The sequence below is a fragment of the Eleutherodactylus coqui genome, chromosome 7 (genome assembly GCF_035609145.1).
Source record: "Eleutherodactylus coqui strain aEleCoq1 chromosome 7, aEleCoq1.hap1, whole genome shotgun sequence".
NCBI lineage: Eukaryota > Metazoa > Chordata > Amphibia > Anura > Eleutherodactylidae > Eleutherodactylus > Eleutherodactylus coqui.
In genome coordinates this window covers 98672890-98697956 of record NC_089843.1, presented here as the reverse complement: position 1 = coordinate 98697956, position 25067 = coordinate 98672890, and the positions used below count along the sequence as shown (strand labels likewise).

The 25067-nt window shown below is 41.3% G+C and overlaps 1 protein-coding gene across 15 annotated transcripts in view; it reads right to left on the bottom strand.

Annotated features, from left to right (window-relative positions):
• Positions 1-25067, bottom strand: part of SORBS2 (sorbin and SH3 domain containing 2) — a 228832-nt gene that overhangs the window by 125691 nt on the left and 78074 nt on the right. For 8 of the 15 annotated variants that reach the window (XM_066573447.1, XM_066573433.1, XM_066573436.1 and 5 more), the window contains exons 3-6: positions 8152-8201; positions 4581-4673; positions 910-936; positions 620-747 (exon numbers count right to left, since the gene is read on the bottom strand). In XM_066573447.1, the coding sequence (XP_066429544.1) occupies positions 620-747; positions 910-936; positions 4581-4673; positions 8152-8161 (258 nt within the window). In that variant the 5' untranslated portion in view covers positions 8162-8201. The remainder of the gene's footprint in view (positions 1-619; positions 748-909; positions 937-4580; positions 4674-8151; positions 8202-25067) is intronic. The other 7 variants (XM_066573435.1, XM_066573442.1, XM_066573445.1 and 4 more) reach the window with 3 other exon arrangements.

The following is a 25067-nucleotide window of genomic DNA, read 5'->3' as shown; positions in this document are numbered from 1 at the left end:
AACGTAGAGGTATTCAACATACACTAATAGCTTGTATGGGCACCTAGCACAGGCCACCACTTAAAACATGATGTTATAGACTTGTGCACTGCAAACACACCTGTTTCGGATCTGCAGGTTAAGGTAATCTAAAACAATTCACTGCATTATTAAAATGTCTCATTCAATAATTTAGCAAAAATATTGTGTAGCGTCATCCATGGTTTATAAATTCACTGCAGACCACCATGGAATGGTATTGAAGTCTGCTCTCAACCTCTGGGGCTGATAAACATTGTCTTCCCCTGCAAATGATTTGCCACATACCCAATGGGATAGATGAAAAGTATAATATTGTTTTGTTTTTCTCGTATCTTGCTGATACACTATCTGTATATCCTGTCTGTAACTTTTGATCTTACATGTCTTGTATGGTGATATCTTTCTTGATATCTTGGATCTCTTGATACCTTCGTTGTATATCTACTTTTATCACCTTAAGTAAAGATAAATTAATATTTATCCTGTATATATGTGATCCCATTTATTCTCACAGTGGAATCCGCCATAAATTAGCAACCAATACATCTAAAATAAAAAAAATGTGAACAACTTTGTATAAAAAAGAAATCCTATTTACCTGAGTAGGCGATTTCCTTTCCTGCAAGTTTGGCCGGACACTTCTAAAGCCTTTTGCTGCAAGGGAGGAACCACTTGAATCACCATTGAGACCATCTTTCACATAATCATTGTAAGATCTCCAGATATCTAGAGTTAAATCAGATCATATTTACAGTGCCATTATCATTACTCTAGTGAATAGGATGTGGGAAGATGTCTGCCCAGCTACTGTAGCCACTTCACTGCCTATTATAACCAACAACACGGACAAAAATACAAAACTGATAAAGAGAAAAACAATCTGAGTACCTGAGTCAGGCGAATAAGAGTCCTGCCCTAAAAGAGAAATGATGGATAGTTAATAGGAGTAGATTTTAAATTTTATTTTTTATTTTTTTTATTAGACAGGAGACCATTGACAGCTAGTTGACAAGTTCACTGTCTTAGCTTGACTTTAGAAAAGTTTCCTAGTGCTAGTCAACCTTTTAAAAGGTCCAATTAGTCAACATTGAAGGAGTTAACAGATTAGAAAAAAGGGTCTGCTACCCCATCCCTGGAAACACAGCTACAGTATGTTTGTCTGTGGGATGTGTCTGGTATTGTAGAGCATCCATATTAAATGGAATAGAGTCTGTAGAAAAATATAGGTTCCACGCTCCTTGGGACAGGCACACTCCGGTCTATGATTAATATCTCAAACTTGTTTATTGCCTGTACAACGCGTTTCGTCCCGTCTGGACTTTTTCAAGTTGTACTTGAAAAAATCCAGCAGGATTCAACGGGACCTCCGGTGGATTATCCCATAGGCTTATCTGGATATGGGGTGTTAGTAGGGATCTTTATACAGAGGTCTCCGCTATGCACCGGGTAAGTGCTATCTATCATTATAAGCTTGAGGTGCTGAGGCACACTACAAAATATTTTTTTAATATAATTTGGCCGTAACTTCAGGAGCGCCATCCTAATTTTGTATATTAAATGGAATGACACTGAGATTGTCATACCAGTCAAATCCTGTGGACAAGGTGGCACTGTTTTAAGAAAAAACAAGCAGACTTTTAATTTGTAATCCTATAAAATCCTTTTAAAGTTAGATCAGAATATACCTCACTTTGTTATTGATAGAAGATGCTGACCAGATAAAGTTTACAAGTACTTTTTGAGAAGTTAAATTAGATGGGTTATCCAGCCTTTAAAAATCAATGGCCTACCCTTAGAACACTGTATTATTATAGTGGCCATGCTGAGTACTGCATGCTTGTCCCATTTACTTCAATGGGAGAAGACTGTAGTATTCAGAATGACCTCTGTAAATGATACAGCATTCTAAATACGAACGGGATTGTGCTCAGACGTAAACGTTGAAGAGGCTGCAGTGCTGCCGCTTCAATCAGCTGATCAGTGATAGGTATATATAATATTGATGGCATATTCATGTTTAAAAGGATAACCCCTTTAAGTTTGCCAGCAAATAGACTGCACTTCCTATAGTCCCTTTGTCAAGCATAACCAAAATGAAAAATGCCAATGTCACTGTAAGTTACTGAAACACAATTATCAAACATTCAGCTACTACTGTAACCTCTAAATTACTAATATATAATTAATAATAATGCAATCACCTTTAAATTAATGCAACGCAATGAGCTGTATCTCTAACAAATATATATATATATATATATATATATATATACATACATATACATATACATATATACACATACAGATGTAGTAAAACTGCAATGTTTTATGTTGTGTTAGGATAACATTAATATATATATATATATTTATTTATTTATTTCACACACACAAATATAGGTACAGTACAAACTCAAAGTTTGTAAGTTTGTGTTTAGGTATTTATGATTATTGAGATAAAAGAATATATATACATATATTTATATATAATTGCTTTACTCCCCACCATGGTACACTTTCAATACCATTTTACTCTTTTGATTACTGATAAAGTATAGCAAAAGAAAAGTTAAACATCTTAGCTAGTACATCCATAGAACAATTAATTTCCATGTTCTAAAGAAAAAAAAGACCATTTTAGTGAATATCGTATTGAAAACTATTGCTTTTTTAGAAGAGCATAATGAATGAGAAACCGCCTTTAACTTGGCTTTGCTCACTGTATATCATATGCTAAGAGACCATGCACAATGCTATATTATAGATCTCTGTACGCCACATACAGTATAGATTTGCTTTGTATGGATCGTTGTGTGGCACGTATAAGTTGCTACGGGGCTCTACTATACCATTTGTCTTTGTTTTAATTCAGCAGCACAGTTTTTTCTAATGAATATATGTGCATGCCATATGATGGTGGTATATTTCATTATAGCATGGCTTCTAGGGAAGAATGCAGTTTCTCATAAAGAAACCATATGTCAGCACACCAAGTGCCTATTACTCATGTTCATAGACGCTAATACTAAATCCAGCCTGCGTCTTCATGTACTTCACTTACCAATAGTACTAAACCATAAGATCTGTTGCAGACTGCCGCACAGTGCTCACACAAGGTGTCCTTGACAAACACTACAAAATACTGGTATGCTATTGAATACTTACATTAATATAGCCTACAATATTCTGGAGAACACATTATTCCCACACTGAGAAGAGTGAAAGCCATACATCTCTACTTGTTACAGTTTTCACTCAGTGACTCATTTTTTGACATTTTCCAAGTGAAAAAAATATTGCACCTAAATATATAAAGATAGACCATGATTCATCTTAGGGTGAAATTTCTGATATGTTTATAGAAGTTTCACAAGTATAGATTTGCATCTATTAGGGCAAATACATAGGTATGTATGTATATTAAAAAGTGTATTAAACATGGGCAAGCATCACAAGCAAGATCATTTAATTACTATTGAATATAATTACTAAATTATATATATTATGGCTCACATACAACAGGTTCTGTTATGCAGAAAAAAAACGTTATGGCCTAAACTACAGTACAGCTATGATTATAGTTGGATTTAATCATTAAAATCTTATTATTTAAAGAGTACATCCCTATGTATAATGTGTTCTATGCAGATCTGCGGTGAACAACAACAAATCTGCAGCAGAATTTACATACGTGGGCTGCATTCACACGAATGTATATCGGCTCAGTTTTCACGCCGAGCCGATATACGTCGTCCTCATCTGCAGAGGGGGTAAGATGGAAGAGCCAGGAGCAGGAACTGCGCTCCCGCCCCCTCTCTGCCTCCTCTCCGCCCCTCTGCACTATTTGCAATGAAAGGAGGCAGGGGCGGGGCTAATTCTCATAACTTAGCCCCGCCCCGAAAACCGAGCCGATATACGTTCGTGTGAATGCAGCCTAAGGATTAGGAAATCTGTTTCATTACAGACAATCCCAGAGCCGCCTTGATGAGCAGATGATTGTCAGGGGTTCAACTGCTCTGTTGACCTGAAACTGGAGGGGAAATGTAGCATTACATATGGCCATTGAAGTACATCATCATCCACGTAATACATGGGCAGACTAGTCTACCAGAGCAAAAACCGCAGCTTGTTAGCAGCTCTGTACTTGTTCATCAAGTGGCAGAGATACCCCCTTTATGATGTCCATATGCCCTGTAGAGGCACTTGAAAAGGTGTAGTCTACCTGACCCTTTATATAACCTAGTCATTTTTTTGTGTCTTCTTCTGGTCAGATATAACAGTCTTCCCATTAATCCACTGTATTTGCACTAGTTTACAGCCTCTGGGGCATGCAGTAATGGACATATCACATCACAAGAGCATTTTATTCCATAATAAAATGTTTTCTTTTATTATGTATATTGTATTCAGAAATACGGTGTGAAATGTCAAATACGTATCAGCTGAAAGCTACACCAGGTGACGCCGCCTTGGATACTGAGGATATTTTACAGCAATCAGGAAAAGTGAGAGCTGCAGTAAAAAGTTGAAGATCTTCTCTGTTGTTTGGTTAGTTGCTATACCTGAAGCCAACAGATTTGGCGAACTCTGTACTCTCTTCACTGCTGTTAGTGTGACAGACATTGCAGCACGTTTGCGCGCACATCCACCGCTATCTGGAAGCACACAAAGTGACAGTGATGCAAGCAAACACAGACATAGCAAGCACATGCAATGCTTAGCAAGGATATGTGAATATGTTGCCTTTTAGTGCAAGAACATGAGAAGACGGCAAGACAGATATAAACATAAGCATGTATAGTACTGCTGCTGTACTTGTACATAGTATTAGCAGAATTTTATGAGCCACATATTACACAGAAGTCATAGATTAAACTTATTATAGCACCTGTACCTACTATATGTGAGTCCAATAGTAGTAAGTAGGTGCTTTTGGATTTCTCATTTGCTTACCTTCCAGTACTTGAAATTATAAAAGTAGGATAGTGGGAACCACAACCTGTCACTTGTAAAATGGATAGTCCAAGTAAGACTCCTATTTACACTGATACCAGGACAAGACTGACATGGCCTCAACTAGTTTGCTGCATTTAGCAGTGAAAAGACGACATTTTTTTAAAATCAATGCTTGTGAATAAAGAAGGCTAGTACCATTCTGTTTGGTCATTCGTACTTCGCCCCTTGTTTAGGGCTTGTGAGAGGCTTTGTCATATGCTTTCATCAAATATGAACATCTGTAGGAATTGTCCGAGATGCTCATTTCTTTATAAACGTAGGAAATGTGATAAAATGAAAAAGATGCTGTACTTACTTATTATGATCCTCCACCAATCTGGTTCTTCCTGGCCAGCTTTGTTCATACAGGAGCAGTGGCATGTGCCCTATACCCACCTGTCTGCTGCTGCCATGGCATGAGCCTGCTCAGCCCAGTGATTGACTGCAGCATTCACATGGATATACAGGCATGTCACAGCTGCAGCCATGTTCACAAACTCTGCAAGAGAGGCTTCTGCCTTCTCCCCCAGGTCCGCGGCTATGTTGTAGGAACTTTAATCCTATGCCATATTTTTACTATCGGCTGGTCCTTATCGAGTTAATGCACTTTTCATCACAAATTACATATCCAGGGATTATTCCGAGCCAGATTGGAGTCAAGAAGGAATTTTTTCTCTTAAATGGGGAAAACTGCCTTCTACTTCATAGTTTTTTTTTACCTTCCTTTGAATCAAAAATGGGGGAGAATAGGCTGAACTGGATGGGCGTAAGTTTTTTTTTCAGCCTTACATACTATTCCATATTTGATTGTGTCACTAATGAACATTCAAATAGAATAGACAAAATGGTGCTTGTAATGTGTCAACCGTTCATGATACAAAAAAACAAGAATAAACCTATCTGACTTACCCTATGAAATAAGCAATGTGTAGCTCTTCGCATTAAGAATGTGGCAGCTACTGCCATTTCACACATCACAATAACACAGCTTTAAAGCGAAGTTGCACTACTAAAGTGCCTTTAAAAAGGTATTCTGACCTTTTGGGAGAGCAGACTGGACCTGCATAGGGCCAAAAATATCAAAATGTCACATATTCACTGTTTAAATTATCCGTGCTTGCGGTTCCATGGTTGCCCATAATGGTGTCACATGATGCAAGACTGCGGCAGCCCATCAGAAACCCTTTTTAAAAGCTATGGACAACTATTCCTTCCTAGTGTATAATCTTACATTTGAGTACATTAGTGTACTAGTCTGCAGGTTCACTGATCCTTTTCTCAAGAACAACATTTGACCTTATGGTGTTACACTTTGTGGAGGTCAGTATTCCTGCCCGAATATTTTTCCCTTTTCTTCAGGACAGGTTAAGATTCTATTATGGTAGAGACATTGAATCAAGATATTTTAATTTTGTAACAAACAGAAATAGGCCAATTTTGTTTAATTGTTGGGTTCTTTTCCACTTTAGTTACTTTGCTAAGAATCCCCTAATTCCTGTGTTTACATACTGAAGTTTACAAATATGTTTACTTCAGTATTTACACTTATCGGAAGAGATGTAACAAACTACTTATGGGTGCATAAAAGTCACAAATTTTCCCACAGGCCATATCTACATTACATTTTGTGACTTACTTTTTCTCACTACTCTTAAACTATAGTGAGGCAAGGGATGCGGCTTTGAGGGAAGGACATGGGCTCCTGCGATCCATCAGATTTGTAACAATTTATGACCGAACCTGGCACAGGTTATAACTGAATTCTACACCAACTTGTAGCTGCCATAGATTTCAGACTGGTGCGTGGATGGCCTGAGCGGCACCAAATCTACTAAAGCAAGGCTGTCACCTTTTTTAAGCTGCTAACAGCTTGATGTAGGGCCTACAGCTTTTATGTATGTGTCTTCTCAGTATTACCAGCTTGTAGAAATAGCTATAGCCATGTGGGTGGGACTTCTTCCAGAAGAGTCTTCCGCACTCTCCAATGAGCTGACTGACAGCTGCATTCTGATGGGACTTAGCAGGTCATCACCTTTTAACCTTCAAGAATACATAAACCTAGGTTTAATTGCCCTGACGTATCTTATTGATGTATTATCCCATGTACAGGATCTTGACGGAATATCATTTAAATATAATTGCTTTTATTTCAGTCCTCCATTGGTTTACTTGCCTGATGAAAGGGTTCCAGTGCTTGAAAAGCCTGCAAATATAATTTTTCTGGTTAGCCAATAAAGGTATCACCCCGATAATACTTTTGTCTTTTTTATCCAAGAGGATGTAGCATCACACAGAGTTTTCTGGCTAACACAGTATCATACTATTTTTGCTCTACATCATAACTACGGTATGTAAACACAGGAAATGCTGACAGACTCCTCTTAAGAGGCTTGTACCTCTTAGTACATTTGGGGCACCTTATTCTAAGACTGGGATATGAAATGCTGGTCTTAGATAACTGCGCCCCCATGTGTGTTGGAGCCGTAAAGTCCCCGCAGAAAGGTGCCCTCTTTAGCGGACACGTGGCATCTGCACGGCGCCCACATGTTCTTAGTGAAAGCATTACCACAGATGGAAGCAGACAAAGAGCGATTATTATCATCGGCATGTACATAGAATAAATTCTGTATACGGACATATTTCCCATGCAGTATTCATCTGTGGCTAACAGGATGGTTGATGATGATATGGTTACAATAGGCTGCCAGATGTGCAATGGAAACTGATGGAAAAAAGTTGACACAAGTGCACCACATTTAGTTTTCTTCATTAGAGCTTAGCTGTGTCCTTGTGGTCATCTAGATAAAAGTTAATAATGGTCTAATCTTACAGATGTAGGTGAATGAATCGACAACACAGAGTGTGCCTCCCTATCATCTTCCTGACTCCCATGGCACCACTATAAAGTTATGTTTTCCATAGAAGCCACCTGAAGGCAGAAGTAGGCGACGCCTTCTGCATTTTTTAAACACAACCCTTAAATTGAGTGCCATGATTAGTTTTCATCCAAAAATTTTTTTTCTAAAAATGAGCTGAATGAAAGGTAATGGAGCCCAGTGTTGTAAGGTTCAACAATTCAGAATATGACAGTAATGGATAAAAACCTAAATCAAAACAAGTCTAGGGATGGATTCATACCTGTATTCATCTTGATTCCTCGTGGTTAGAAAAAGCAGACTTCAGTTTGCCTATGGATAGAAAAATAACTATTTAAGTAACTCTGATCTATAAATAATGATTATAGCTTTAGGATGATGATAGTGCTTAACAATCCCCGTGCAACCAGCCTTCTGGCTACTTCTACACTGAACTCACAAATAAAACATTGTGCAGTAATCTCATTAAAGCCTGGTTTAGACACAATGATTAATTTATCGCCCAAAAAATCTATTGAGCAACTTTTGAGCGATAATCGTTGTGTCATTTACAGCGCAAGGTGATCACTCAAATGTTGAACGATCACCTTGCGTTCCAAATGGGGAATACAGAAGACAAACGGGGCCGCTTGTCTTCTGCATCCAGCTGTTCTCTTCTCAGACCGCCCGGCTGTTATACAGCTGTGCGCTCCAAGCGGGGTATGCAGAACATAGCGGGGCCACTCTGTTCTTCATACCCTGGCTGTTCACGGAGTGTTCAGCTGGTATACAGCTGTGCGCTCCGTGCGGAGTATGAAGAACACAGCTGGACAGCTGTGTTCTTCATACCCCAGCTGTGTTCAGGGAGCGGGATACAGCTGAAACAATAGTATCAGCTGTATCCCGCTGTGAATCCCTGATAAGGCTAATCGTTGTCTTTCAGCGACTGCTTAACGAAAGACGAATTTTGAGCGATAATCGTTGTGCCTAAATAGGCCTTAACCCTGTCTATGTCTGTTTTTAGTAAATAACTGTATTCCCCATAACAGAATCATTCTGGAGCATTTTATCTTATAATCCGGCATTGTGCAGTTCCTTTGTTATTCCTCCTAGACATTTATGAATAAGTTGACAACTGGATGTTACCATTCCCTTTGCCAGAAAGGCGTGTCCCTACACAGTGTAATACTGTCAGCAATGATTGGTCAGTTTATGAGTGTACAGGGGCACCCCAACACCCAGTTGCCAATTTGGTTATAGACTTCTAGCAGGAATAACAGAAGAAAAGCACAATGCAGAGTTCTAAAAAGAAGAAGTTTTAGAATTGTTATGTCATGAGGAATACAGTTATTTAGTAAAACAGACATGGGTGACAGCCCCTCTTTAAGCAGGTCATATGGCTTATTGTATGGTGAAGCCTATTTTCTCCAGTACTAAGCACAGACACACATGCAGTGGCTCCAACTTACATTTCCATTTTAATTCCATCATCTTTCCTTCAGATACATAAAATATAGGTATACAGATATCGAGCGCTCCGACCACACAGAGATTTTCATGGTATGGAGTAAAATGCTTGGTATTCAGTTTGAAAACTCATTTATACGCAGTTCACATATTTTAAGCCGTCTAAAACTAGAGCGAGTCCAATCATTTCTGTTCTGTTTTGATAAAGTTTCTTTGATTTTAACCGCAGCCGAGCAAAAGAGCTACAAATTATTATTAAGGATACCACATTCTTGGAGTGTTTGCAGGCTGCTAGTGGAGACGCACTTCTGCTATTCTTTGAGACAATGTAACTTAACCAGCAGTGGCCTCCGTGAAAAAAAAAAGCTTGTGGAACTCAACATAGCTCCAATTCATCCCAGTCAGTCATGATGATCTCTTCCATGTGCCAGAAGGCTTGCAGCTACTTACAGCATCCCCTCACCACAGCTACCGGGATTAGCAACAGCAATCTATGGCTTTTGGTGGTAAATCATATTAACGAGTGTTAAACATCCTGCCTATAGAGAACATGCCTTACTAATTAGAATACTTCTCATACATTCCTCTGATGAAGCAGTGGTTCCTGAACCATACCACATGTCATATACAATAACCTGTAACTACAGATTAGGTTTTTGGAATAAATCCTGTGCTGATTAATAACAAAGCATAAACTTGTTATAAGAGACATGTCTGTAGCTCAGAATACTGATATCAACATATTAGCAGCCAGAAGCGTAACTAGATGCTCTTGGGCCCTGATGCAAAATCTGTAACAAGGCCCCTACCTACCATGTGCTATTGATAATACTGGTGTCTTCTTATGTGGTGGAGGGGCCTTTGGGCCCCCTAAATCTCCAGGACTCGGTTACGACTGCTACTCCAGCAGCCCTTATAGTAAGGGCTCCTGTTCACGGGCAATGATTCGCTGGTGGTAAATCGCCGGCGAATGACGCTGTCTAAAGCTATCCATAGTGTTTCTATGGAAATCACAGCCCCCCTGTCCACGAGCGGAGAATCATTGCGATTCTTCGCTCGCGGCCGGCAATTCGCAGCATGCTGCGAATTGCCGCGATTCTCCGCTCGCAGCCTATCTGTCAGATAGGCTGACAGTGGAGATCCGTCTGCCGGCTCCTGCTCCCTGGCGGAAATCCGCCGTGGGATACCGCAATGCCCGTGGACAGGCAGCCTTAGGCCCCTGTTAGCAGCATTAACTGGGAAATAGAACTACAATCACAAGCTGCACCTCTGACCTAGGAAAAAGAAATTACAGACGGTTCCATTATCTTTATTATGGACGTTCATAAGTTCCTTACTTTTACAGTGCCCATGAATTTAATTGGCAAGCCTAGACTTTTTTTTTGATACTCCGCAGTAAATTCCCTAATTTCCTTCATACAAACATCTGTCGCCAGCTGTCGCCAGAAAATTAGTTTTAAAGTCACCACCATAGTGTAATGTAGCATAAGATTTTTTGCATGCCTATTATGCCAATGCACCGCCTCACTGTCACTGTGGAAAACGGCCCTCTTCCCCCTCTGGTTGCCTTTGCTTGTGTAAGGACATCAGTATGTCTCACTTAGGTGGCGTGCGTCCCTTCTGCCACATCTTCCACACTCATGTGCCATGAAGCAGGGTGTATACACCTCAACTTCACCAGCGCATTGCACATGTGTCGGAAAACACAGTAGGAGGGGCACACGCCACATCTGCGAGATTTCAGCACTTGGATCGCTTACATCCATACACAGGGGAAAGCAGCTAAGGGAGGAGAGGACGGTTTTCCACACTGACGTTTTGACTTGGAGAAATGATGGTGCCCCCTTTTTAAATCGAGGTGGTGCATTTGCATAATGACTGTGCAAAATCTAAAGTAGGAATTTAATTTACTAATGTTTTTTTGGGTGCAAGCATGTGTGAACTGCTTATATTATGCTACATTATGGTCCTTTTACACGGGCCAACAGTCATTTAAATGACCGCACAAGTGCTGACGTCACCGCTAAGGTAATCAGCGCTCGTACACAGCGTTTAGACTAAAAGACATCGCTGGTTTCTCAGTGCTTCACCTTTGGGAGTGTTTATATGCAACGGGAAACCAGTGATCCTGCGATAGTTTATTTGTTAACTGAAAGTCAGTGATAAAAAATTGTGAACAAATAGTGAGCGATTTGTTTTGCGTTTACACTGAATGATTATCGCTCAAATCCGTTCATTTGAATGAATTTTTAGCGATAAATGTTACATGTAGGGATGAGCGAGCGTACTCGCTAAGGCAAACTACTCGAGCGAGTAGTGCCTTATTCGAGTACCTGCCTGCTCGTCTCTAAAGATTCGGCTGCTGGCGGGGGGCGGGGAGCGGCGGGGGAAAGCGGGGAGGAACGGAGGGGAGATCTCTCTCTCCCACTCTTCCCCTCCCGCTCCCTCCTGCTCACCGCCGCAACTCACCGCTCACCCGCGCCGGCAGCCGAATCTTTAGAGACAAGCGGGCAAGTATTCGAATAAGGCACTACTCGCTCGAGTAGTTTGCCTTAGCGAGTATGCTCGCTCATCTCTAGTTACATGTAAATGGGCTATTATTCAACAGTGGTAGCTTTAAAACTAATTTTCTGGTGATATGTTCCCTTTAAACCGTAGATATAACAAACTATTCAATATATTTACATTATTACCTCCTGTCTTGTTCCCCACCTCCTAATGTTTACCAATGAGGCTGCTAGAGTGTTGCCCACATTGAAGACACATAAGATAACCGCTGATGTCAGTCACCAGCTGTAGCCATGATATTCCATTTATAGTGACATCACTGCTGCAGCCACTGATGACATAGCAGCAGCATGCATGGAGGGTCCATAGAGGAACCATTACAATGTTCATGGATATGTACAAAAATAGTACATATAAGTATAAACAGCATTTAAAATTAGCACCAAATCAGTGGATGAGGAATTACATAACCCAATTATATGATGGTAATTTTAACTGCGAAAGCAGTGTGACTTAAAATGTTGTACTACTGCTGTACAAATCTACTGTCCTTTTGATCTGATGAAGTGGGTTATCCCCAGAAGCATGTTATCTCTTGACCTTTGAATATATTTAAATGGATATTGTGCTAACTCAAAGCCCTTATGCTGGGACTTTTTTTTGCTTCATGTACATTTTGCCTATTGTATTGACACCTGAATTGATACCGTGTGCAACTGCAGATTCGGGAGAGTTGGATATTCTGTATGCTGTTACAGCTTGTCACGGATTGACTAATCCAAGTGCACTTGCCGCTGCTAACTTGTCACAGGAGAGCCTCGATCAATCACTCTAGCGAGATTGCAAGTGTGGATTTGCCAGACTACAGGTGGATTTGTAACCAGTTTTCACAGGGTCCTGCCACATGCAGACCAAAAGCACAAATCACCTCTGACTCGGTCTAACATACCCCAGCAGTCCACAATGAGGCTCGTACACACGCTACCATGACCAACTTTCCAACAAAAAGCCGGAACCCAGACTTATGAATTATGCACGAAAATTCGAAGTTATGGTTAGTTTTAAAACGGACAAGGCTTGACTAATAAATTGCAGATTTTTTCTAAAAAAAGATTAGCAAGGCAAATATATATAGACTTCACTGGGAATTAGCATTTGCAACCCTTAAAAAATTTCAAACGGGACTCAAGTTTCTACAAGCTGTCCGCGCCTTGTACTCTTCACCTTCTGCAAGGGTGTTAGTAGATGGCACTCAATCTTCGCCATTTATAATTACGATCGGGACGCGGCACGGATACCCTCCCTCTCCCCTGTTGTTCATTATGATAATGGAACCCTTGGTGAAATTAATAAGAATCACTCCTGAGATACTGGGAGTTCCTCTGGGTTCAGACAACATAAAAGTGGACTCTTCGAGGATGACGTTCTCCTGTCTTTGACTGATCCCTTAAACTCTCTGAGAAAACTAGCAGTAAATATAGAGATGTTTAGCAGAGCTTCTTATTATAAACTAAATGTAGATAAATCACAAATACTAACTATTAACGTAGATGAACAATTAAAGTTAGACATTCAGAGACAATTTCCCTTTCAATGGCAATCTGAAATCCCATATTTGGGCATAAAACTGTGTTACCCATTGTCCAAGATTGTTTCAATCAATCTAGGCCCTTTATTTTCCACTATTCAAAAAGAGTTAGTAGGATTGGGGAAAATGGCACACTCCTGGATGGGGAAAATAGTGCTCTACAAGATGTTAATATTGCCAAAAAATCTACACTTCTTCCGTACCCTTTCTTACCCAATTCCACAAGAGTCAAAAGCAGGGTTTCAAAAACAACTACTGAGCTATATATGGAATAATAAGAGACATAGGGTGGCAGCACAGATCCTATACCAACACCGTAGACAGGTGGGATTGGGTGTCCTAAATTTGCACTCATACTATCAAGCAACTATTCTTAGTCAGACTGGGGCCTGGCTGCGGGATTCGGAGGTGTCGTCATGGAGTCTTATGGAAAAGCAATTAAACAAAAATAGATCACTAGGTTCCCTCTTGGGGGTATATATGATTCGAACCTCATATCCGAAATGTCCAACTTTGGTGGATGTGGAAGAGGGGTCCCCTCCTATGCTCGCAACATTACAGGCCTGGAACCACTATGTATACAATTTTAAAGGTTCTCCAAGAGAATTAACCTTTCGGTTCCCTCTAGAGATCTTTACATATCTTGTTCAAGACTTGAACATTAGCGGTTGGAAAAGAAGACGAATTAAGCATTTATCAGACGCTCTGGGGGAGGGGGGGGGAGAGGAACTACTCGCCTTTGACATGCTTAGGGAGTGTTTTGCTGACTAGTATATATACTATCAAATCTAGTCTTTCCTAAAAAAGAATCGGACGGGATCCCTTAATTTCCCTGAGAGTCTGGGGTCCCTCTTCACAGCGCATAAATTTCTACATGGGTTTTAAACAAGGAAATTTTACAATGTCTTATCAGGAGATATAGGTGCCACGAAGGGAGTTCATCTAATAAATTGGGAGTCGGATCTCAAGCAGAGATTTTTTCAACTTCAGTGCTTGAAGTCCTTCGAGTGGGCTAATAGATCCACTCTCTCAGTGGCGATTTTGCAAATGGACTATAAGACACTAAAGAGGTGGTACTACACTCCAGCTAAAATAGCTAGAAGTTTCCTTTGCCTTAGTAGAGAGTGCTGGAGGAATTGTGGACAAGAGGGAACACTGTTTCACATCTTATGGGATTGTCAGATAATTCAAAATTTTTGTGGAGAGGTATTTGTCCTTTTTCCAAGGATTATGGGCACCTAAGTGAAAAAGAGTCCTCAGCTCTATTGTTAGACTGTGATGATATACTCAAATCACATAGGATGTGAATATGCTACTTCCTGTTGACGGCAAAACTTATTACTAGAAATTGGAGAACAAGTTCTCCTCCACACATTAAAGAACTTCTAGATACCTTTGGCAGATCATTATGAATATGAAAAAATGCACACTAAATCTAAAAATTCCATATATCATTTTAATTCCATCTGGAAACCTTGGTGCCCGTTTTGGTTATTAGTTAATCACGGTTAGGAACTATTTTAAAGTTAATTAACAGCATATGTAATTGCAATATGAGTGGAGATATATAATTCTGACAAACGCAAATATATAAGCCACTACATACATGTCATTTACATAAGTTTTATCTTGATGCTTGTTTTTGTGTTTCCAATGATGTGAGTGAAGCATGATGTTATTGCAATTGTAACGAGGATCATTTATTTTGCATATTATTTGTATGTTTTTCAAAATCAAATAAAAAATATTTTTTTTGGGGAAAAAAAAATGTCAGCCACAGCAAAACAGAAAGATGTTGATGCCTCTACCAAAGTGTGGCTACAGCCCTAATAGGCATCAGGACCATACATTTGCTAAAAAAATTCTCAAAGATGAGATAAGGTGATCTCAGGTGACAGGAAAGAAAAAAAATCAACCAGTCCCTACATTGGACATCCACATGTAGAGTGTTTACTTTTACTATGGATGAATTACAACAAGCGTACTCTTCAAGACTCAACTATTAGGAATAAGGGCTGCACAGGTTTACTGTCAGACATAGTAGTGGTAGTTGTGTTTACTTTATTTATTGTGTAAGAAAAGTCAAGGTAACTAGTAGCCAGCGGCGTGCATGAGACTGGGGATATATTTTTAAGCGCTGTGAGAGTATTAATACAACAAACTGGGCAGTAAACCAGCATTATCTGCCAGCTGTATTTATAGCCACTGCAATCTATTCATTAAAATTCCTACTCTTGAGTTATTTTGATACCGCACTTCTTCCTTGCTCAGTGCAACCCTCTCAGTGCAGACCCAGGCTGTGATACTTTTACATATTTTATGAAACACTCAGGTAACGGAGCATGGGCTTTATTCATTATTTAGGCGCTGGCTGGATTGCTCTGTTCTTTCTATGATATTCTTGTTAAACATAAAACATTTTAGCTTGACTGATTATGGATTTATTTAAAAAGACAAACATGTCAACATTTTCTAACCTCATGTTCTAAACAAATCAGTCTTGCAGAGTTAAACATGTAAGGTTTTCCACTGTGGTTCGATCCTAAATGGTCTAAATAAAGTTTATTTTCTTTATTACACAATGGCCTTTGATCTAAATGCAAAAAATAAGTTGACATAATTGTAAAGAATATTTGAAGTGTCCTATCATATCATTCTCTTGCTCTGGTGTGGTGAGAACAAAGAATGTAGGGCAGTACAGTTGTGCAGACATCCTATCCTAGTTAGGCCTCTTTCACCCGGGCAACAGAAATATCGCCGCGAGAAAATCACAGCGATATCGCAGCTGCGTTCTGTGCGATATTGCTGCGTTTTCTTGCGGTAATATATTGCAATTTTGTGTCGCTAAAAAATCGCACGACTTTGTAGTGCTCTTTTGCCGGGATTTTCGGGGAGCTTAAAAAATATGCCCTACCCCAAAAATAACCACTGGCTGCATTAAAAGAAATTATTAGATTACCTAACAGCCGCTGTCCGCTCCGCTGCACTTCTCCTCGCAGGTCCCCAGCACACTTGCTTGTAGTCTTCAACCAGCGCTTCCTGGTGAGGGGTTCAAAACCCCACCTCCAGGAAGCGCTGGCTCTGATTGGTTCTCGAGTGCCACGGCTCAGCCAATCACTGCAGCACCTGATGAGCCAATCACAGCCATCGCATTTAATGGCTGTGATTGGTTCATCGAGCGCTGCAGTGATTGGTACTCGAGCACTGCAGCTCAGCCATTCAGCCGACACTTCCTGGAGGCAGGGTTTTTGAACCTCTGACCAGGAAGCATTGGCTGAAAACTACAAGTGCGGCGGAGCGGACAGTGCCTGTTAGGTAATGTATTGTTTGTTTTGTTTTTAAAGGCAGTTAGGCGTTATTTTAGGACTCAACCAGTAGGACCTCCTACTGTAAACGATGCATTTTACTGCACGAAACACGCATTTTCATGCAATGCAACACAAAGGAAGACTCTATAGGGAAACATGGACTACAAAACATCGCACATTGCTGCAATATTTAGCATGCCATGATTTTTTTTTTCTCATAATGTAGCAGCCTACAAAAAATGGCTAATGTGAAGGAACCCATTGGAAAGCATGGGCTTCACATACATGTGTTTTGTAGAGATGTCGCATCACGAGAAAATAGCGCGATTTTGTCAGCCGCGTGAAAGCGGCCTTAAAGTGTTGTCGCTTCCTACTAATTTTACCTGCTGAAACTATGCAGCACTATCATACTTCTCTCTTCTAACAAGGTAAGAACCTGTTCCAATACTACTTCTACCTGACAGGTTGCCGATTAGTCATACCCCGCTTCTTAGAACTAATGATTATTATTTGGAAATTGTTAATTTGTATGGGACGGGCTCTCTCACCTGAAGTATTTAGTCTACGCTGGGCATGAATTGTACCCTGTATTGTCCTTGTATATTATACTTCTTTTTATGCTTCATCTAAACATTTTATATTGCAAATGATAACAACAAACCTGCAAAAAATCAAAGTTGCTCACATTTTATAGTCTCTTCATAGTTTTCAGGTGTCAAGTTACCACAGATAAAGGCCTCACGTTAACGGCCGTATCGGTAAAACACTGATTTTGTAAGCACCGGGTCTTTTGGCAGAGACCGCGTCTAGCCGCTAGTGTACTGCTCATGCCTGTATATCACACGCTCTGTTTCATAGTGCAGTTGTGTATGAAAACGCTGTCCATACGCAATGTGGAGTAAAGCGCCAAATTTACTTAGATGAGCATGCATTGAGAGGTAATAATAATAATCTTTACTTGTATAATGCTAACTTATTCCGCAGCGCTTTCAGGCATGGGAGAACACAGACAATACAACAATTACATGTGATATACAATCAGTTTGAAGTCAACGGGGTGGGGGTGATACAGGAGGTACAAGAAGGAGGGAGATAAGGCATGGGGGAAAACAGGCAGTATAGGAGTTACATGTGGAAACCAGTTATTAGGAAGCACACAGGGTGGGAGCGGTAAGGAGGTGCAGGTGTAGGGGTCGTATGTGATAGGCAAGGTGGAAGGTGTGGGGAGCCCTAGGGATACTGGTGTATATTAATGCCCCTGGAAGTGGTGGGTGTACACCAGGGCTAGGCTGCTTGATAGCCAGGTGATGCCCCCACTTCCTGATTGGCTGTTATCAGCGTCACCGGCCAGATTGACAGCAGGGGACGGAGAGCGTCGGAAGCAACAGGGGAGATGCCACAGCATCGCCCAAACACCAGAGGCTCCTGCGGCGCCGGGGACATTGAGCGGCGATTGACAGCAGGGGACGGAGAGTGGAGGAGCAGCAGGGGAGATGCCACAGCAGCGGCCGAAGTTACAGGTGGCGGGCAGCAACACAGCGCCCGGGTCGGCATCGGGAGCGCGGCTGGGTGCACATTACACTCACAGCGCCCTGTCCTCACTGGCGTAGTGCATGTTGGGAGGCTGGTGTCCTGCGACATATTGCAGCTCCCAACCCCACTCTTGTCACCTGGCAGCGTAGTATCTCCGGTACCGGCAGCCCCGCTCGCACAGTCCTGACGGGGGGTTGAGGGGCAGGCTTTCTCATATCTCCGCGGAAGGGCCAGTGCACAGTGTCCCCCCCGCCGCCGGCCTCCCTTCTGCGCTCCCGGCTGCCTCCATGCAGCCCCGCCGCTCACAAGGTACTGCTGTATCTTGTGACCAAATGTGAAGCTAGGGGCGCAACAGGGGTGTTAACTCCTGGTGACAGCTGTCACACCCCTAGCTTCCGATGCCGTGGACAGCTTTGTGGATGAGGAGCTTAAATTTAGTTCTGCAGTGGCTGGGCAGCCAATGCATTGACAGACATATTGCAGAGGCGTACGGCTGGATAGAAAAATGAGCCTAGCTGCCACGTTTACTATGGATTGGAGAGGAGAGAGTCTGGTGCGGGGAAGGCCAATGAATAGTGTTGCAGCAGTCAAGTCGGGAGTGGATGAGGACGATAACAAGTAATAATAAAGGAACGGTAATAAATTTGGTGCATCTTTGGCAGTTCCAAAGCCAGAAAATTAAATCTATTCATACCACGAGTGTCAATCTTTCATTCATTGTGTTATTACTCATAGAATGACTAGCGTGAAGAAAGTGGTACAAGCAAGAATAAGTATTTTACCATTGGAATGGCCAGAGCATATACGTAGTCATAATTCAGGGCTCCTATCATGAGCTGAGGCTTGAGAGGCACATGTAGCTCTCAAACCATTTGTTGGAAACCATTAGCATAATTTAGCGATGCTCAACCTTTTCTGGTCTGAGGGCCACAAAGTTAAATTGAGCCAATTCCAAGGGCCACAATAGAATTTAAAGGGATATTCCCAAGTAAGACATTTATGGCATATTGAAATAATATTCCATATTCCTGACAAACTCTGATTCTACTTCCAGGACTGACACCTATTGAAAAATGGGGGCCTCCTTCTTGCCCCCTTTGACACCTCAGAAAGGAATAGACCATGTATGGGGGCTCTCTACATTGTAATTTACTTCTCTCATAAAAATAAAGTTAGCTGCATACAAACACGTCCATCTCTACAAATCATCTACTTATTGCTGGAGTGCCATACAGGGGTCTGAGGTCCTACAAGTTGCCCCCAGGCTGACAAGAGATGCTGAGAGTCTATGGTTACAGCATCAATGTGTCCAACTTATATTTTTACACCAGCACACAACCAAGCTAATAAAAAACAACCTTCATAAATAAATACACATGAAAAAGGTTACATATAACGGCAAAAATTCATAGGTATTCAAAAGACAGAACTAAATAGCAGTAAATCAATTACACGTTAAGAAAAATGCCCATTCTTTCACACCCTTCCATAATACACATTTTTGGTCCTGCAATTTCTATATTTTGTCCAACTATTGAACATACCCGTAAATGGCAGAAATACCTATTGCCGTAGCTGATCTTCCTGGGACTATTCTGGCCTGATGATTCCCAGCAAGAAATAGCTGAGAACTATGTGATCGTTCCCCCTACTGCAGGCTAAAAAAGCATCTAATAAATTTAGCTTCATGCTGAACCATGATTAACAAAACATGTATTTCAGGCCGTCTAGGTTTATTTTCTCCCACATACATTGTGTACCCAGAGAAGTACGGAACGATTTGCTACACGCTTGGGACAAAAGCAATGTTATAGCTACTCACCGCATAGCCATTTATATACAGACATGCATAATATATTTATAATATGGAAACTGTAACCACAATGCAATAAATACTGGCTGCATTATCAGCATGAACCAAAATCACTGGGCTTCATTTGTACTCTGAGGGGTGTAGCTGGGGCACTCACTGGGCACTCCAGGTACTGTGGGGGTATTGAAAGGCTTTAGATAACTTTGGAGGGCAGATACGGTTTAATAAAACATTTTGCGCCATTTTTCTTCAGCAGCTTCTACATATCTAGTGTATGTAGACACTGGTCTCAACAAGATCTGTCAGTGAGGCTGGACTGACAGCTTAGAGCCCTTTTACATGGGTGCTTTCAGCAACAGTGTTGTGGAATATGCTGTTTTACGGAATATTAAGCACCAAAATCTGCACTGTTAAAGGTGAATGCACACAGGCAGAAACTCCTGTAAATTCCTGTACGCTGCCATAGGATTGCATTGGTTTATGCAATCCTATGCAGACAGCAGCGATTTGACTGCGTGAAAACTTGCGTGGTAAACAAATCGCAGTGTGTCTTATTTCTGTGCGAGCCTCACAGAGGCCCGCACAGAAACGTCACTGCTGACGCCCGGCTCTGTACTGCACATGCGCGCCAGCCGGCACATCACAGAGCAGGGGAGGTGAGCCACGGGTCACTGCAGGGGCACGGGTCACATCCCGCTGCGAGAATCCTTGCAGCAGGATCTGACCCGGCCGTCTGCATTCACCCTAATGTGGATTCTGATAAGGAATTGAAAATGGCAGAATTTTCCTGGCAATTAAATGATTTGGTTCAGGGTTGGAGTCTCTTTGTCGTAACAGGTGCAAATCGGTGGTGTGGTCAGTGGAAGCCAGAGGTCGGTACATGGGTAGTAACAGTTCGCGGTATGGGGGAGCAGGCGAGTGGTGCAGCTTGACTACCGGCTGGGAGCACAATAATCATGGATGGGAGGTGCTAGACCAGGTTATATAGAGTATGCAATTAGGGAAACAGTGACTGGATAAGAACTAGGAACAAGGGACAAGAACAAGGGTTAGCAGGGGAGCTTGTCAGAAGGATAGCTCAAGGTAGATCTTCCGCCTGGAACACAGGAGCTACTGGGTTTGAGCCCTGACCTTAGCAAAATCTGCATAACCCAGTGAGTCAGGAAGATTTTGCTGTGGAATTCCTGGACGGCATATTCTGCTAGCTGTTGCGGTATATTCCGTCCCATGTGAAAGCACCGTTCAGTTTATCACTGGATCACGCAAAACTGAATGATAACTTGTTCAGTATAAACAGTGTCAGCGACTGAATGATGAATGATAATTTGTTCGCTTATGGTTCATCCTACAGTTTATGCAGGCATAAAAATCAAATACTGTTCATGTATGAACGACTGCCTGCTTACTCTGAATGGAGGCGGGCGGCTGGAAGTGACATTTAGCGCACTCCGAATTCAGTGAGCGATTATCGCTGCTGTATGAAAGCACAGAAACGATAATTGTTAGGATGATTGTTGGGCGCGTAAGTACCAACCCGCTGTCCCACATGAAGGTACCATTAGCTTCCATCTACTCTCTCCTCCCCTAACAGTCTTATCAGCTAGTTTATCAGCATGGTATCTTTGTTGTGGTTAATATTAGCTGATAAAAAGTACAACGTGCTGGAGAGAAAAGATAAGGGCCGAAAACTAAAGGTCCATTTAGATGGGACGAATGTCGGGCAAACGATGCCCGACACTCGTTCCTGTGTGTCCTCGCAGCTGTGCTGTTGCAGGGCAGCTAGCGGAGCTGGCTTACCCGCAGAGCATCCAGCAGGGGGTGAGGAGGCTGTAGATTTCTCTCCTCGCGCTCCCCCGCCCCTCTTTATTGCCCTAACATAGCGGCCGTTCAGTCCTGAATGGCTGCTATTTAGACTAAGCGATCAGCTCATCGTCCATCATTTATGCAGCATAAACGATGAATGATGAGCTGATCGCTCAGTGTAAGTAGCAGCCATTCATTACTGAACGGCTGCTATGTTATGTCAATGGAGAGGAGCAGAGGAGAGAAATCTCCTCCAGCCTCCCGGCTGTGAGCCAGCAATACTAGCTCCCATGCAGCAGCACAAGAGCGAGTATGTGCGGGGACGAGTGTCAGGCATCGTTTGCCCAACATTCGTCCCGTCTAAATGGGCCTTAAGCTGGCAGTCCAGCCTCACTGATGAATTTCCTACTGAGATTTAGACTGCAGTGTCTATATATAGTGAAATGTAGAAGTTGCAGAAGACAAATGGTGCAATATTTTTCATTAAGTCCTATTGCAGAAGTGATTGTCAGCCCCAAATATATGCATGTAAGTGAAAAAAAAAATCCTCCCCACAAAAAAAGGTGACCTTAGCCTTTAAATACTCAGCTGAAATGAGATATTTCTTGCTCCATGTTAAGGAAAAAGTAACTGCAACTCTGTATACAGTTCCTATGTAGAAACTACGCTGACAGAGTTCAGCCATTGTGTCTAGTTAATAAATCATTTCTGTCAGACCTCTAACAATATATGCAATATTTGTTATTGTAACAAGCTTGTTATCAGGAAGTTAGGCAACCGTTAAGGCTGGGGTCACACGGGGCGGATTTGCCGTGGAATTTCCACACAATTTGAATTAGGCCTCCTGTACACAATAAACACTTTCCATAGGATAACTATGGAGAGCGCAGCCCGATGTACAAGAGCGGAAAATCGCCGCAACTTTCCACTCGCATATTAAAATCGCGGCATGCCGCGATTTTCCGCAATGAACCTATCATTAATGATAGGTTTATCGCGGTGACTTTAGTGTTCTCCCGTGGCGGAAATTGGTCAAGATGTTTCCTGCTCTATTCTGAAGTGTCCATCTGCCATAACACATGCCATGTGACAACGACGTGTCACATGTGTAAGCAACCTACTACTAGAGCTGCATTAACAGCCTCCCAAAATAAGCAGGTTAATTGAGCTCTGGTGTTCCTTCAGAATCTGATAAGTACAATTCCTAATGCAGAGGGAGGAGGACTTCTCTTTTCTTATAATGATTCTTGTATAAAAGTTTTCCCACTGTGTTTTCTTCTCTTCAGAATATTAATGCTGTGGAGAAATATATTTTCGGGCACAGTCAGCCAGGATTGGACGGGAAGTTAAATATGCACTTTATGTACTGTAGGTGCAGAGTAACCGCAGGAGCAATCAATGAACTCTGCGTGTAAATACACAGACGTGACAAGTCCTTCTAAGCGAGAATGTCCTTAATGGCCGACCCCCGCGTATTAACACATGGAACAGTAGAAAATGGGTTCTCTAGAGTAGATAACCATTTAAGTACTAAAAAAATTAGGAAAACCAGAGATATATACTGAATACAATATTAAGGTACAGTAAACCATATTTTTAAGCCCTGTGGGTTAAATGCTAAAAGTAATCTCTGTTAATGCTAAGCAATAGAATAAACATCCTTCAAAACACAAAATCAATGCACAGATCAAAGTAATAGTCATTTTCTGGCATGCCCAACAAGAACCTGATGCTGAACTTCCTGAGTTCCTGCCATCTATAAACAATTTCTATTTTGTAGTTTTATTCTAAAAATGCTTCCGGAATAAAAAGGAGAATGAGACTTACTGCGTACCTCTGCCAGCTGGTGTTATTTATATGGCGTTTTATTCTGAATACGGCAGCAATAAAGCCATCAGTAGGCTAGAGCCGATAGAAATGATGGCAGAAAGGATAAGAGCGGCGGCCGGCTTGTAGAACGAGAAAGCTATTTATTGTGGCTGCAAATTAAGGGGGAAAACAAGCTGCTGAATGGGAACTGTTGTGTTCAGTTACATGGTGTTCCTAATTAATAAGTGCAATAGGACAGTTATTCGATGAGGGAAGAACTTTGGGGAACGACATATCAGAACGAGAGAAGTGAACTATGGTATTTATAAAGTTCTGCAAGAAATGATAACTTGTTGAAGACAATTCCAAGTATGACCAAAAGTAAGGGACAATGGGGCAGATTTATAAAAAGGTCGAAAAGGATAACTGTCTAAATTACCCCTAGCAACCAATCACAGTGCAACTTTTATTTTGTATTCTGCTCTGGTAAAATGAAAGCTGAGCTTTGATTGGTTGCTGACAGTTTTATTAAATCTACCCAAATATTTTCAAATTTTGATTGTAAAGCTGGGTTGATTCATGAAGGCACTACCCTGCAAATACACCGACTCATTGTGGATCCACATTTGAAGCAATAACATAGTAACATAGTATGCTAGGCTGAAAAAAGACAAATGTCTTACAAAAATCACATAAAAATAGAACTGTGAATACAAGGCCTAACACAATTTAGCCTTCTTGCACTTTGTGATTGTCCCCTGTCATTATTAAACCTAATACAAAATTGCTATGTGAGATATATAAAGGGTTCTCTAGTCTTAATGCCTTCCTTGCTTAGGTTGTGTTCACTTTTCCTGGTCGCCTCATGGTCGAACTGTTGTAGCTCGGTGACCAAAACCGACACCACTTGTTAGTCTGCACATCCTTCTAATTCAACGCTGATGGAAGTGATTTGATTGTAAATGACTGGCTGGTATTGCAGGAATTGGGCTAGGGCTACATGGTGACGTGTCGTATGCAACATCACTCTTATGGTCCTAACACAACCTAGACACAAAGGTTGCATAAAATCCAATTTGGTTATATTCTGGTTGATGGTCACAAGTTGCCTGCAACTTTTTCCACCATAGCACTATAAGTGCTCCATTCCCTGTTCTGATCACCATACATATCAGCCTCCATGAAGATACATCTACATAACTATGGTAATTATTGTATGTTACCATTATGTATCTGAATCAACCTTAAATGGTCAGTAGAACCAGTATAGGAGATGGTGTATGGTGCTATAGTAGGGTCCGATAGACATCTAAATATATATGACACACAGGCTATAAATATATTTTACATAACAAAACATATACAGAAAC